The 17,045-nt window shown below is 36.5% G+C and overlaps 1 protein-coding gene across 1 annotated transcript in view; it reads left to right on the forward strand.

Annotated features, from left to right (window-relative positions):
* Positions 1-17,045, forward strand: part of COL22A1 (collagen type XXII alpha 1 chain) — a 627,027-nt gene that overhangs the window by 521,356 nt on the left and 88,626 nt on the right. The window contains exons 44-47 of the mRNA XM_072602989.1: positions 3,003-3,047; positions 7,725-7,772; positions 14,044-14,157; positions 16,811-16,864. Of these exons, the coding sequence (XP_072459090.1) occupies positions 3,003-3,047; positions 7,725-7,772; positions 14,044-14,157; positions 16,811-16,864 (261 nt within the window). The remainder of the gene's footprint in view (positions 1-3,002; positions 3,048-7,724; positions 7,773-14,043; positions 14,158-16,810; positions 16,865-17,045) is intronic.

The raw sequence follows: 17,045 nt of genomic DNA on the forward strand, positions 1-17,045 counted from the left end.
TCAGCAGAGTTTGGCCTTACTGGATAGCTAAGACACAGGAAAAAACAAGTAGACAAAGAATGCCTGTTATCCAAAGTGTTGTATACAGTTGAATGAATGGTTTCTACAACTCTAGATAGATAGATAGATAGATAGATAGATAGATAGATAGATAGATAGATAGATAGATAGATAGATGTAGATATATTTATCATATTGATTATACATATACAGACATACTGTGTGTGTGTGTGTGTGTGTGTGTGTGTGAGTGAGTGAGTGTGTAGTATGCCTATATACAGGGAGAGTTAGGTGGCATTGTAGGTAGAATACCAGGCTTGAAATTAGGAAGATTTATCTTCATGAGTTCAAATCTGACCTCTGATACTTACTAGTTGTGTGATCCTGGGTATGTGACTTCACTTACCCGGTTTGCCTCAGTTCTTCTTCTGTAAATTAAGCTGGAAAAGGAAATGGCAAAATACTCCAGTATATTTGCCCAGAAAACTCCAAAATGGCGGTCCACAGAGAGTCTAATACAACTGAAATAATAACTACATGCATATATACATTATACACACAAATGTGGATATATTCATTGTGCATGTATATACATAAATGTGTATATGTATATTGTATATATGTATATGTGTGTGTATACATATATATATACATGTACAGTGGCATTATGGATGAAAATGAACACATATACATGTACATATTAATACTGTGACAGAAACTGAATATGGATAGAGACCTTCCTGAAGCACTATATGGCCTTTGAGAAATTAAAGGGTTTTTTTTTGTGGGTTTTTTTGTTTATTTTGTTTTTTAATGGTTTTTAAGCTTCTCATTGCAACAAATGCCCATACTTTTTAATGCCAAGATTCCAGTGATGTTGTGTGATTGTGTTTGCAAGTCATGAAATATTATAGTCTCCAAAGAAATGAAATTTGAGGATGACCCAAAGGATGATGAAGAGTTAGCTGCATGATTGATATCATCATGCTGTAAAATATAATAAACAAAGAATTATGAATTCATTTATGAATTATCAAGAATAATTACATTATGAATTATGAAGAATAAGATATGAGGTATATCATCAAACAAATGCACTTCTAAAAATATGGAACAGTCATGTAGAGATACCAAGGGACAAGCAATGGACATGCTGGTTAACTTCATGCTCTCAAAAGAAATTAAGGAAGTACTCCAAATATCGGGTGGACCCTCATTGTGAATTTATGGGAGGTCATGAGCAACAGTCAAACAGGATAAATGGGGATAGATGGGCTATGATGTCCATAGTGAAAATACTCACATGTGAGAAATCACAGATACACTGACTTTTCAACATTGCTTACTCACAAAGTCCTCAAGTTCTTTTTTTTTTGAACAAACTACTCTTGAGCCACAACACCCAATTTTTTAATAATCCAAGAAATTTTCCTTACTTTGAGATCTATTGAAATTCATCTAAATGTTGTTTCTACTTCATTCACTTCTTTCTGAATCCATACCCCTCCTGCGAATCAGTAATTCCTTCCAGTGTCATCTACAATTTTGTAAACAGACTACATATACTCTTATTGTGGTCATTGATGAAAATGTTAAAAAATCTTACAATCAAGCAGCGACTACTCAGGCCCTTAACTAGAAGTTAGATATATAGCCCAAACCTGTAAACTTCTTTGCTATGGAGGAAATCCCAGGTGAGGATACTTCTGTCAATACCAGTAAACATTTCCATTATATACCTTAGTCTTAGAGAGTTGCCTTGAACTCTAAAAAGTTAAATGACTTGCCAAGGTCAGGCAGCTAGTTCATCTCCTGGGTTGTACAGAATCTGGTTTTGAGGCCAGTTCTGCAGACTTTCCATCCACAATGCCATGATGCCTTTCATTGCACTAGAAACTTCCATCAAATCTGACAGCAGTCTAGGAGTGAGCACTTTTTGGGTTCAGTCATTCAACTAGTCCCAAAAACATTTAATTGTCCTTAGATCTAGCCCACTTCTGTCTTTTCCAGAGACATTACCAAAGACTCTTTATTAAATACTTTGTCAAAGTCTCAGTAAATTCCTTTGCTTCTTCCAAAGACTCCTTTGAACTTGAAGCTAACTGGCTCTGCTGTACCAACAGCAGAAATCTGTGAAAGGTTCTAGCAAGTAGTAAAGTAATTAATTAACTGCCAAAATTCTTACATCAAGCAAAAGTAGAGAAATTATATAAGAAGGACACTGGGGACTTGTATTTTCCTAATGTAGAGGCTATTTATTCCTTGTTGTTAACAAGGGAAAAAAATAAATTATTGTGTATTGACCTGAAGACCATTTTTTCTCATATTCCACAAGCCTTCACATCTCCCTTGACAACCATCAAATTCAGAATTTCTGTAATGTCAAGGGTGATGAACATATCTTCTAATCCAACTCCCACCTAAACCATTAATCTGTCTACAAAGTCAATAAGGTCCTTGGCAAGTAGCTGTTGGACCTATACCTGAAAACAGGGATCTCACCTCACCATATGACCATTAATTTGTTTTTATATGGCTGTATATTTTGTGGAAGTTTGCCTTCATATTTAGGAGAAATCTATCTTCCTAGAATTTATTGATTATTGTTCCTAAAGGGACAACCCCTCTATGCACACCTGTTCTGTACCAGATACTTCTAACATAAAAAAATAACATATTAACATATGAATTTCTCTGTATATATCACTGGGTCCTCATAGGATGCCTATGAAGCAAAGGGATATTATTAGCTTCATATTACAGAGGAGGAAAATGAGGTTCAGCATGTTGAAATAATTTGCCCCAGGTCACACATTTAATAAAGGTTAATGCTAGGGTGTGCAGTCAGGTCTTCTGAGTGCCCTTGTCACTGCTTCTCAGTAATGAAGATCCCATCCTTCCTATGGGTCACCTTCACAAGAGTCATGGGAAGAAGAAAGTGTCAAAACATGAGAATAGCTTGTGTGTAGCCAATGTAACAAGTTCTTTGTTTATTTCTGTAGGGTCTACCTGGAAATCCAGGAGAAAGAGGACCACCAGGAAAACCCGTAAGTTGTCTAACTCTTTGAAATTTTTGTTTGGTGGCCGTGTTTTCTTCATTTATATCAGCACCATCAAAGAACCCTGCTTCACATAAGAAGTTATCATGACCTTAGTTCTCACAATAAGGCTAACCTGAGACATAAGAACTTTTGCTTATGAATGCTTGTAACCATTCATCCATCATGGTTACCATTACCATTGTTGTCATGTTTCTGTAACAGGTTTAAGGTTTCCTAACCACTTCCCTCACAGTATATCTAAGAGAGAGGCAGTGCAAAAATGAGTTCCCTCATTTTACTATACTCCACTATACCACTATGGGTTTCTGTTAGAGCGTTGACCCAGGGATCATTACCTCTATCAACTGCTTGCTGGACATCTCTTTTGGGAAACCACTTAAACATTCAAATTCAATAATTCTAAAGTAAGCTCCTCATCTTTACCCTTAAAACAACCCATTTTCAAAATTTCCCCCCTTTTATTGAGCTTCCATAGTCACTTGGATTCATAATTTCAAAGTCATGTTTAATTCTTCCCTGGTTCTCACACTCCTCCATGACTGTAAAATTGCTAAGTCATATTGGTCCTACCTCATTGACATCTCTCATAGCTATCCTCTACTCCCCACTTTCAGGCTACTACCCTTTTTCAGTGCCTCATGACCTGAGGTGTAATAGCATCCTATCAGTTTCCTTGTTTCTAATTGCCTCCTTTCCAATCCATCCAAAGAAATCTTCTTAAGGCCCACTCAAGATCTTAAAATATCTCACTTTTGTCTACAGGATAAAATATGAATCCCTCAGGTTGACATTTAAAGCCCTTTCCATGTGTATTTTAGTCTTACACTTAAACACCTATACTAACTTATTGGGGTAGGATGGAGTCAGGAAGACCTGATTTGAAATCCTGCCTCAGACGTACACTACCTGTGTATGGATTCAGACTTTCCTGCAGAGAGCTCAACTATGATGGGCTGACCAGGTTGTTTGAATGCTGTACATATACTTGCCCAAAAGACGAATTTATGGAGAACTGACATGGGACAAATGCTCACATATTGGTCAGAAGAAGAGATACAAGGATACTTTCAAGGTTTTTCTTAAGAACTATAGAATTGATTGTGTGACATGGGAGACATTGGCACAGGACCACCCAGCATGGTGTGCTCTCATTAGAGAAGGGGCTATGCTTTATGAGCAAAGCAGAATTGAAGTGGTTCAAAAGAAACACGAGATGCATAAATTTAGAGAACCTACTCCAAATATTCATATAACTTATCTGTGTCTGACCTGCGATAGAGCATTTCAAGCCCATGTTGATCTGATCAGCCATAACTGGACACATTGTAACTTGATTCCAACATAGTAAGGTCATTTTGGTTCTCTTTGAGAATGCTCAGCAGCTAAGCAACCACTATTATTATTATTTTCATTATTATTACTGAAATATGGAGGTTACACTAGGTTTTCAGAGGGCATTTTAATTAAGCAGAAATTCTGGTTGGTCTTATTAGGCTGCGTAGCACTGAGTGATGACCAGCCACAGTTCTGTGGACCAAACTAGATAAGCTTAGAGAAGTTCATTTTCAGAAGGTAAACAATCAGAGGATGATTATTTTAAGTTAAAATTTAACTTAAAATAATTTAATTATTTATAATTTAATAATATAATATATTATTATATGTAATATAATTTAATAATATAATAGTTTAATAAAATAATTAAAATTTAAATTTAATTAAATTAAACATTAAAAAATATACATATTTTTTAAAACAACTCAAGAAGAGTGTTCATTAAGGTGTGGATAGCGTTGTGATCTAGAGAATGGCTGTATCCATGAAGTCACAGATCTTTGGGGAATGTTAAAGCAAGCATTTTAATGTATCTGCCCTCCTTCAAACTTTTCATGATTGTTTTGTTGTTGGTGGTGGTGGGTTTGTTTTTTTTTTCTTTTTTACAATTGTCACCAGTCTTTATCTGGGGCGTTTAGTTCCTTTTATTTCAAGTTCTCCCTATCATTAACTACAAGTCTTTCTCTTCATTAGTCTACCACGATAGAGCTTTGGCATTTTCAAAAAGAACTAGTGCCTTTCCCTAAGAGAAGTTAATTTAGAGGCTAAGGAACAAATCTATGCTTTTATGAATTTTACTATTTTCAGTTTCCTAATTTATGTTAGAAATGACTTCTTCATGGTAATAGCAAATTTTTTTCACCTAGTTATGTTTAGTCAGATTAAAAAAAGGATCTCTTGGTCAAGAGTAAGCATATCTGGCTGTCCTAGAGGCTAAGTAGTTACTGATGTCAGTAAAGACCAAAGAGTTGTCTGCAAAGCAATTATTAAGGACAGCCCTAGTAAAGAGGAGGAAACCCTTCCCCAAAATATTAGCCTTATTCTATGACTGATTAAATGACTGTGAAAGAATGAATGAACATATATTTAAATACCCTTTGAAAACCCATGCCCATAGACCCTAGATCTACATTCAACCTGGCCCCCACAACTTCATTGACTGGGACAATCCTTGTGGACAATGAGCCAATCATCATTGCCATCACCAGCACCAGCTGCTGAACAATTGTTATCTTTCTTTCAAAATGGGCCATTTTTTTCTCTCTGACTCACATGAATTCTACCTCCCACTTGCTTACTGTTGCTTGAAATGCTTTTAGTCAAGAGAAAGCCATTGAAGAAGAGATACTTTGATGTATTTGTGATGTCATAAGTGTCAGTACTTCCTCCACTGATATAGGTACATAGCCAGTCCATTCCTTGCATCCTTTATAGTACTAGTTCGTGTCTCTCCATAAATCCTTGGCTATAGAGGATCGTCACAGAGCATCTGAAGAATAAAAGGCTTAAAATGCTAAGCGCTCTGGGAGAGAGCACAGTGACTTTATATTTACTCTGAGGGGTTCATGACTGATATCAGTATAGTATACTCAAAAGAGCACAAGATTGAAGATCACAGAATTTCGGAGTTGGAAGGGACTTTGGTGGCCATTTAGTCCAACCTAGATTTGGGGAAAAATTTTTTTCCCTATAAAATACCTTTCCAAATGGTCATCAAGCATTTTCTTAGAGGCATCTAATGAAGGGGAATATATCATCTCCCAAGAGAATCCATTGTACTCTAATTATGAGAAAGTTTTCCCTGACATCAAACTCAATTTTTCTCATTGCTCTTAAGTCTACCTATTTGAGTCAATTATAAAAAGCCTAATCATTTATCCCCAAGAAAACTCTTCAGATACTTCACTCCCATGGTAACAGTAAACATCCCAACATACATGGGGAGGGGAGGCCCTGCTATCACAGGTTCTTTCATCTGCTTCTCTAAAAGGAAGTTATTTTTTGAGGGGTTAGCAATGACTTTAATGAAGCACATATATCATTCAGGTAATTCAGAGGAAAAAGTCAGCGCCTTGAACTTCAGTGAAAATATAGAGAAATCAAAGATCAACAGACATGGCTTCCTCTGCCTGACCATAATCAATACATATATCACAAATCAACAGACAGGGAAGCACTAATATCTGAGTTTTCAAAGCCAGGGGGCTCCTTAGCAGCTTCTCAGAGTCCTCATCTGGCCAAACAAACACTTGCCGTCAGTAAGCCCAAAGTAAAACCTCACCTTCAGAGTATTTAAATTTTTCAGAACCAGAGAGTGTGACCCTCTGGCCCAGTGCCTCAATAGAAAAAAAAAAAAGGTACTTGGGACCCTCCTCAAAACAACTCCCCTAATCAATCTTCCCTCAATGGGAAGACAGGGAATATCTTCTTTAATCACATTATTCAATCAGAGGTACTTTTAGTAAAACAAAAACAGCAGAAGATTCTACTTTACTTGGCCTTACACCCAGCCACCCACCCACCACCAATATCCCCCACCAAGTCTTCTCTTAGTATGGAATCTACAAATCCACCCCTACTTGATACTATTCTGAACTTTTGGAAAATTATTCAATATCTCTGAGTCTCAGGCCTTGATCTACAAAATGAGAACTGGACATGACCTATAAGCCCCCTTTTACCTCTAGATCCTATGAGCACAGGTCATTTTGACCTTTTGTGAGAGGAGGTAGACAATTAGGACAGGCAGTGGATGGAATGCTGGACTTAGATTCAGGAAGACCTAGGTTGAAAATCTGCCTCAGACAGTTGCTAGCTATATAACCCTAGGCAAGTCACTTGAACTGTCAAATTGCTGTTTCCTCATCTGTCAAATGCAACCAATGATATCACCTCCCTCACGGATTTGTTTTAAGAATGAAATAATATACAATGTAAAATTTACAAAACTTAAAGCACCCTAAAATATTAGTTATTATTTTTATGATGTCTTGATAGGGGAAGGGATAGTAGTATTGTGAAAGTAGACAGGATGAAGAGGTCTATAGAGAAGAACTTAGGAACTGAGGTCCCATTGGCCTCACCTTTTGCTCAGATTCAGTCTTGCCTATAATCATTCATTTCTAGTTTGGCAATTCATGTGTTTTGTGTTCTCTGAGCATGGCTTCACTTACTCGGTACAGCCAGTGTCAGGACAGCCCTTATTACTCTTGAGTAAATATGAACTATAATGAAGTTCTTGTGTTTCCCTACATGAGTCCTCCTTTTTATAAAATAAAACCATCTGCCTCTTGCTGATATCCTAATTGTAGCGCTTTCTTTTGGCAGGGTCCCTCTCCTCTTCTATCTCCAGAGGATCTAAACCTCTTAGTGAAGGTAAGAGCCATTTTCAGATTCCTTAGTTTAATTGGTTAAAATTTAATAAACATATTTATAATTTGTGTGTGTAGAGAACTATAATAAGTGCTGCTGAAGATTGTTTAGATGAGGTGGTTCCTGCCCTCTTGGAGCTTACAGCCTTGAAGGGAAGTTATTTGTAGATAGGATATTTATATGTAGATAATGTAAAGTAATAAATGACATATATATTAAAGGAGTATGAAACAAAGTACTATGTGCTACATCCATGGGAGAAAAGGATTATTATAGGCTGGGCAGAAGGCTTTTTGGGAAAAATGACATTTATGTTGGATTTCAAATGATAAGTAGGATTTCAAGAGGCAGCAACGGTGATGAAAAACTTTCTGGGTTCAAATATTGCTTGATCAAACCACAGAGAATAATCCAGTTTGACAAGGGGATAGAGGACTGTGAAAGGAGGAATCCTGTGGTAAGTTTGGAAAAGCAAGGCGATTCCAGATTGTGGAAAGTCTTTAATGTTAGAGAATTTAGAATTTGATTCAGGAGGCCATAGGAAGCCATAGACTACTTTTGATTAGAAAAATGGCCAGAAGCTCTAAACATAAAGATTAGTCTGAGGTCAGTAAGAAAGATGGATTTCAGGGGAGGACGATATGGAGGGAGGAAGCCATAACAGGAGACTGTGGCATCAGAAAGATGGGCTTAAATGAGAATATGAATGGAGATATTGCAAAGGAACTGTAGAAGAAGGGCAAAAGGAAATATTGTAGAAGAATATTTATATTCCTTGATATAAATGAGACCAAATAAGATTATATATATATGTATGTATACATATATATACGCACATATATAAATATATACATTTATGTTTGTATATGTTATGTATGTGTTTATTTTTATGTGTATGTATGTATATACATGTATACACACATACATATATAATCACTCTCTCTCTCTCTCTCTCTCTATATATATATATATATATATACATGAGAAATCACTTTACATGCCTTAAAGGATTATGTAAATGCTAGCTGCTACAACTAATGTTACAGCTACTACTTAATGTGGTAAATAGAAAGAATATAATACCCTAAATGGGGTCTGATTGGTAGAGAATATAGTAGAATCTCACTTCCTTTGCCCTAGGTAAGTAATTTTTATTTTTTGACCTATGTCATTCTTGTCCTAAGACATAAAAAAACAATTCCACTCTCTTAATCTGTGGCCACACATGTATTGTTCCATAACATATATTTATGACATATATAGATTTTCGTGTTTTTCCTTTGGGTGTTAGGACATGCCATGCAATAAATGTGTTCCTTACCATGTGCTCTCCTAAAGGAATATTTCCGATGTCTAAAAGAAAGCCCCTGGCTAACATTTGAAAATGCCTTTTGAATGCTAAAACCTTACACTCTAATTGTTTATCTTCTTAGACAGCAAGGTCTCCTGATAGATAATTATCTCTTTTGTGAGGAAATATGTCTTAGCACAAGCTTTACTCATTTTTATTGGCAAGTTTGAGTTTTCTCACCTTTTCAAACATGGCAAGAGATCATTAGGAATTGATTCAATCTCTAATTTATTAGCTGTTTTTATTAGCACTAAACATTTTTTATCGTGTGGTCTATTTAAAGATGAAGGATTTAGAGTCAAAGAATCACCGAATTTTCAAGTTCTTTTACTTCAGTGCCTATCCAGTTCATCCCGTCCAGTCTCCAAAAAGAATCCCCTCAACAAGTGGCCTCTCTTATATCTGAAAATTTGGAAAATATTCCCAAAGCAACCCATTTCTCTTTCATTCTTAGGAAATGTGGTAGTGTTTAATTTTTTCTATTCCTGAAATCAAATGTAAATTTTCTTCTTTGTAACTTCCACCCATTGTTTTTAGTACATTTTTCTGAGCTCAAACAGAAGTCTAAAAAAAAGTCTTCCCACTTGGCAGCTTTTCAAGTCCTTGGAGGTAGTTATCACACCCTTACCCCCTAAATTTTCTGTTTTCCATGATAAACACCCCCACATCCTTCAGTCCATCCCCAAGTACCATGAATATAAGTTGCTTTCAGCTCAGAATTCTACTTTCTCTGCTCTGGATGTCCTTCATTTTCAATGTCATTTCTTAACTCTGGTGCCTCGTATTGGTCTACCAGTTAAAATACTGTCATGAAAGGAGATAAAATTACTGTGGCATGACACTTTTTTGGAGGGGGAAAGACAAGGCAGTTGGTGTTGAGTGACTTTCCCAAGGTCACATAGCTAGTAAGTGACAAGTGTCTGAGGCCAGATTTGAACTCAGGTCATCCTGGCTCTAGAGCTGGTGCTCTATGCATTGTACCCCCTAGCTGCCCCATGATATTTTCTTTTTAAATATATTTTTTAAATTTTGTTAAATTTTCCAATTACATGTAAAAATTTAACATTCATTTAAAAAATGAGTTCCAAATTATTTTCCTCCCTCCTGCCCCTCCTCACCCCTTAAGAGGCAATATGCTATTGATTATACATATGAAGTCATTCAAAGTATTTTTCCATATTAACCATGTTGCAAAAGAAAATGAAAAAAAAAAGAAAAAGAAAGTAAAAAAGTGTGCTTCAGTTTGCACTCAATTCATCAGTTATTTTTCTGAAGGTGGATAGCATTTTTCATCATGGATACTTTCAAATTGCATGATCTATTCTTTATTAAATTAAACTATCCCTTCAATAATGTTTTAGAAATCTGATAGCTATTTATAGTCATGGGTTTGCAATTCGTAGATTTCATTCTTTTGTCCTTTTGGGGAAGAGGGGGTTTGGTAGTGGTTCCATAAATAATGGACAGCAGCAAAAGGTTTTATGCAGGTACAAATGGTGAGGTTTGGCAACTGATGGAATGTATGGGGAAAGGGAGAATGAGAAGTTGAGAATAATGAAGAGGTTGTTGATCTGGAGAACTATAAAAATGGTGATATCGTTGGCAGAGATAAGTAAATTCTGAAGATATATGGGTTTGGAAAGAGGTAGTGAATTCTGTTTTGTTCATAGTGAGTCTGGGATATCTATAAATCATCATTTTGAAATCTTCAATTAATATTAGATCTTTGAAATTTCCAATATGTAGTTGGGAATAGAACTCAGGAGAGAGACTGGTACTAGATATATAGATCTGTCAACCATCTTCGTAGAGGTGATAATTGAGTTAACAAGAAGAAATGTGTTGAGAGAGAGGAAAATGCTGAAGACAAATTCGGAGGGTATGCACAGAGTTAGGAGGCATGATATGGATGATGATCTAAAAAAAAAGGAGATTGAGAAGGAATGGTCATACCAGTAGGAAAAGAACTGAGAGAGACTAGAGTGTGGAAACTGAGAAGAAAAAGTATCCTAGGGAAGAGAATCGACTACATTATCAAATGCTACAAAGAGGTAAAGAAAGGAATGAGGATTGAGAAAAATTCAATTTGGCCCCCAAGAGAGTGTTGTTAATTTTGGAGAGAGCAGGTTCAGTTGACGGATGAGCTCAAAAGACCTGTTGCAAAGGGCTAAAAAAAATGAATGAGAGAAGAGGAAATAGAGATTTTTTTCTAGGATTTTGGCTATGAATGGAAGGAGAGATAGAAGACAAAACTTGAGAGGATAGTAGGATCTAGAGAAGCTTTAAAATATTATTATAGATGGAGGAGATTTGATTTTTTTTGAATAGCAGAGAAGGAACAAATAGATAGGGAGATATTAACAACTGGAGAGAAAGAAGGGATTATTGAAGGAACAGATTTCTGGGGCAGAGAGAAATGAATGGTATTAGTGAATATAGAGGAAGAAAATGGGAGAGGATTGAGGTCAAGGAGTCTTTGAGATAAAGAGAAGGGAGAGAGAGGGAACTTATAATGATTCTCTTTATTTTCTTAATAAAATATGATTCAAGATCTTCAGCTGAGAGAGTGGGGTGAAAGGATCTGTGTAGAAATTTCGAGGAGAGAAGAAGTTTGGAACAGTATCTCTGGGGAGATGTAATAGTGAATCAATTAAGGAGTTAAAAAATTGCCAATGAGAGCCCAATTGAGTTTAAATAACTGAAATGTGTAGTTGGATCAGTTATCTCACTTTAAAGACATTTTCCATTCTGCTCAATAGCATAAGAATAGGAATAGGGGAAGAAAATAGTAAGAGTAATCTAGTCTTGGAGTTTAGCAAAGCAAAAATGGTGAATAGGTCAAAGGAGCAGATGTTTGAAGAAGACAGCAAAGTGTGGAACTGAACTGGTTACCTATCAGGTTGAGGTTAGGAAGGCAGGAAATTGAAATCAGAGCAGTGGTAATGACCCAAAGTACTTGGAGGTAAAGGGATTGGAAGTCATTATAAAGATGAAAAGTAGGTGTAAAAAAGGTGAAGCACTGGGAAAGATGGTATGTCACTTGTGGGTTACAGAGTCATATATAGTGTGACCATCCCTGTGTGTGACAAGTGAAGGGAGGTGTTGATTATAGCATTTGAGGAGATTAAGAAATTGAAAGGAGTATTTGAGAAGAAATATCAGCATGCATTTTCAAAATCTCCTAGTAAAAGACAAGAAGTTGAGAAGGAAAAATAATGTTGACATCCAGCTGTAAAAGACATGGGTATAGACAGCAGCCACCATGATCTTAGCTGGGTGTTAAATTTGAAAAAAAAAAATCAGACTTCAAGAAAGTTGATGAATAATGGCAAGGGAGAGTCTAGAAGTAGCAATGCGTAGCAAGAGTATTCCAACTCTACTTCCAAGACCAGTGTCTCAGGAAGTTTGGAGGCAATCACATCTGCTTGAAATTCAGGAGATGGAAGAATCATGAAAGGAAGAAACTAAAACTCAATGAAAGTTTATTAAATATTGAACAGGAATTCCAGAGGGCTCAATGAAAGTGTCAAACTAGTTGTAGTGGGACATGGGGAGACAAGGGCGGAAAGAATGGGAAACAGAGAATAGGAAGGGAGGTGGTTTATACTTAGACCAATGATTGTTAAGTGACAAAGAGAGATTGTTGGTAACCTTGGAGAGAGCATTTTTAGTTGACTTGAGCTCAGAAGCCTGTGTTCCTAGTTCTGCTTTTTTCAGTTAAATAAAACATATCTAATCTCTCTTCTACTTTACATTGAAAGGTAGTTATTATTGTTACATAATTTAAGGGTAAAATAAACTGTATTAGAGGTAACCTGTACATACAAAAAACATGAAATTTAATTGGGGCTGACAGTGGACCTTTATGCCAGGGTCTCATTTTCTCGGTTATTGGCCCAAAAGAATGGAGAATGGGGTCAGAAGTTGTTTTCTAGGATCCAGCTATCAATGACCTTATGACACAAAACCTCCATAACTTAAATTCTCAACCAACCTTGGTCAACTTACAGCATGGATTGACTGGCACGGAAGACTTCCCTAGGGACACATAGAGGACCAAAACTAGACTCAAGGAAAGCCATCCAGGAACACCAGTCTACCAGAACCACGCAACTCCTTCATGAACAGATCTTGTCTTTCCTCCTTTCTAGATAATCAGCTTTGCTATGATAATATAATCAATTAGTCTTTGATAAACACCCACCCAAGATGTCTTCCTTTTCAAAATATCACTAAGCATATGTGTATGTTTATAAATACTTACTTATTTTTTGTGTTTTATTTTTGAACAAATCTCACAATTTATTTCTTTACTAAAACAAAGAAAATGATATGCTTCATAAAGGCAAGGACCACATTTTATCCAAGCAATTAGTACAGTGCCTAGCATTTTGTTTGCTTATTTAATTTTTTTGCCTGGAACTGTGATCTCCCCACTGTTCAAGATCTACAGCTTACCTACAACTTACTATCATAGATAGTATCTGAGATATGGAGAGGTTCAAGATAAGGAATGTAATATGTATGAGAGTTGTGTTGTGAACCCAGAGATTCTTGCCTCTGTTTCTTGAGGAAGGACAAAATCAGTACTTAATCATTTTAGGCACACATCATTCCTTCATTCCTTTCTGTTAATCACTGGAAAAGGATGAAAGTGGGAAAAGGCATATCTCAACCAAGTTTGTAATACATTTTACATAATTTTAATAGTGAAATGGTTCCTTTTTAAAATTATTTGTAATAGTTGTTTATTTTTATTTATTTCCTACTAAATTGTAAGCTCCAAGAGGGAGGGGGATATTTTAAAAATTAATCCTTGTATTTCAGCCAGTATTCAGGGCAAGGCCTTACACAGAGTAGACATGAAAATATTTGTGGACTGAATACGTTTTAACAATGTTTTTTGGTGTTTCTTCTTTTTAGGATGTGTGCAATGACTGTCCACCTGGTCCTCCAGGACTTCCTGGGCTTCCAGGTCTGAAGGGTGATAAAGGCCTCCAAGGAAAACCAGGAAGAGATGGTGCAGATGGAAAAAAGGTAGAAAAAAGCATATGAAAAATAATGGGAAAAGAGCAGAGTAAAGATGACAGAGCAGAGACAGCAACCCAGTCGAATATTCCCAACACATTCCCCCTCCAAACAATTATAAAATAATGCATCAAATAAAATTTTGGAGTAGTGAAACCAACAAAAGGTCAGAGTGAGACATTTTTCCAACCCAAGACAACTTAGGAAGTAAGCAGGTAAGGTCTATGACATCTGGGTCAGGGCCAATCTGGAGTGTATATGGTGGCAACACCAACAGTGGGCACCTGCAGCTTCAGTAGTTCTCAGTCCCAAGATGGTAAGGGGATTAGACAACTGGTCAGAGAGATTGCAGAGGACTATGAGCTGATACTGGGTATAGGATCAGACACTGGTTAGCAGCTCCATTGTCCATACACAATTCTGGGTCACAGATCCAGGGCAGAGAATAGCTCTAGCATTTGTGGCTGCAGGGGAGCAGGGGAAGTGACCACAATTCAAGGTCATAGAGAAGCGCTAGTACTTGTGACTGCAAGGGAGTAGGGACCCTTCCTGGGTAAAGATCAGAACACAGACCAGAAAAACAATGACACATCCCCCAGGATAACACCACCTCAGAAGCTCTGAAGATTTACAGACGTTCAGAACTAGCTCTGAAAATAGCAGTATGAAAAATCCTGATGCTTGGGAAGGTTCCTCCCCACCTCTACTCCCAAGTGAACAAAACTCAACTTTAACATAAAGTTCAAAGTCAAGAAATAAGCTAGAAAAACAAACGAAAAAGGAACCTGACCATGATTATCTACTATGGTGTGGAAGGAGTCAGTGTTACTGTAGCCATCCCATGGATAAAGGAATTGGGGATATTTAGTTTTAAGTGAATGCAACTGTCACCATTATAGAGAAGAAAGATCAGATTCATTTTGCATAGTCCCAGAAGGCTGACACGAAGTGGATGGAAGTTTCAGAGAGGCAGATTTAAGCTTGCAAGGAAACCTCCCCTAAACCCCAGAATTAGTAGAATCCAAAAATGGAATGCACTGCCTTTGATAATAGTGGGTTGTCTCTCACTGGAATGACTCTGAAGACTAGATAGCCATGTATTAGGGATGATGTAGAGGGATCTTTGTCTAGTTCAGGGCCTTAAAGGTCCCTTCCAACTCAAGATCCTGTGATGTTATAAAACTTCATCCTTTTGACCCAGCAATATTGCTTCTAGGGCTGCATCCCAAAGAGATCATAAAAATGGGAAACTAACCCACATGAACAAAAATATTTATAGCCACTCTTTTTTGTGGTGACCAAGAACTGGAAATCGAGGGAATGCCCATCGACTGGGGAATGGCTGAACAAGTTGGGGTATATAAATGTAATGGAACACTATTGTGCTATAAGTAAGGATGAACAGGCTAAATTCAGAAAAATCTGGCAAGACTTATATGAACTGATGCTGAGTGAAATGAGTAGAATCAGGAGAACATTATACACAGTAACAGCCACAGAGTGTGAGGACTGTTTCTTGTAGACTTAGCCCTTGCAATCCATGCAAGGGCCTAAAACATTCCCAAAAGATTTGATACAAAATGCCATCCACATCAAGAGAAAGCTTTGTTTTGTATTGGTTTTCTCATAGTTTCTCCCATTCACTTTAATTTATGTACAGTTTATGTAATTTATGTAATAATTATGTATGCAACATAACTAATGTGAAAATATGTTTAATAAGAAAGTATATGCAGAACCCCTATAATATTGCATGCCATCTTGGGAAGGGAGAGAAAATTCAAAACTTGTCGAAGTGATTGTTGAAAACTAAAAACAAATAAATTAATAAAAAAATCCAAAAGAAACTTCATTCTGAGAGAATTATGCACAAAAAGCATAAAGACACTAAAGTTTCTTTTAATATTTTATTTTTTTCAATTACATGTACAATTTTTTAACATTCACTTTTTTAAATTTTGAGTTCCAAATTCCCTCTCTCCCTCCTACCCCTTACCCCTCATTGAGAAGGCAAGCAATTTGACATAGGTTGTACAGACATAGTCATACAAAATATATTTCCATATTCATGTTGTGAAAGAAAACACCGACCAAAATAAATACAAGAAAAAAATAAAGTAAAAATTAGTATGCTTCAATCTGCACTCAGACTCCATCAGTTCTTTCTCTGAAGGTGGATAGCATTTTTCATCATAAATCCTTTGGAATTGCCTTGGATCTTTGTATTGCTGAGAATAGTTAAGGCATTTACGATTGATCATCATACAATGTCACTGTTACTGTGCTCAATGTTCTCCTGGTTCTGCTCACTTCACTTTGCATCAGTTCACGTAAGTCTTTGCAGGATTTTCTGAAAGCATCCTGCTCATCATTCCTTACAGCATAATAGTATTCCATTATGATCATATACCACAGATTGTTCAACCGTTGATCAATTGATGTGCATCCCCTCAGTTTCCAATTGTTTACCACCACAAAAAAGCCTATACATATATATGTGTGTGTTTGTGTGCACGTATGTTTGCATGTATGTATGTATATATACTTTTCCTTTTTTTTAATCTCTTAGAATACAGACCAAGAAGTGGTATTACTGGGTAAGTGACTCTAGGTCATAGTTCCATTCATTAATTCTTGTCTCTTTGCTTTTTCTGCATCACAGGGAGATACTGGACTCAAAGGCCTCCCAGGACCTCCTGGAATAACTGGACCAAAGGTTAGTCATTTTCAATAATGTTACTCAGTTGTGTGTATTTGGTTATTTTAGATCATGGAGGAGAAAATTGTTGTTATTCAAATTATATGCGTGTGTAGTAGAAGCTTTCACCTGCAAAGAGCTTTCCTCACAATAATCCTATAAGGTAGGCAATAACATTATTATTGTCTCCATTTTACAG

The sequence above is a fragment of the Notamacropus eugenii genome, chromosome 4, assembly GCF_028372415.1.
Source record: "Notamacropus eugenii isolate mMacEug1 chromosome 4, mMacEug1.pri_v2, whole genome shotgun sequence".
In the NCBI taxonomy this organism is placed as follows: domain Eukaryota; kingdom Metazoa; phylum Chordata; class Mammalia; order Diprotodontia; family Macropodidae; genus Notamacropus; species Notamacropus eugenii.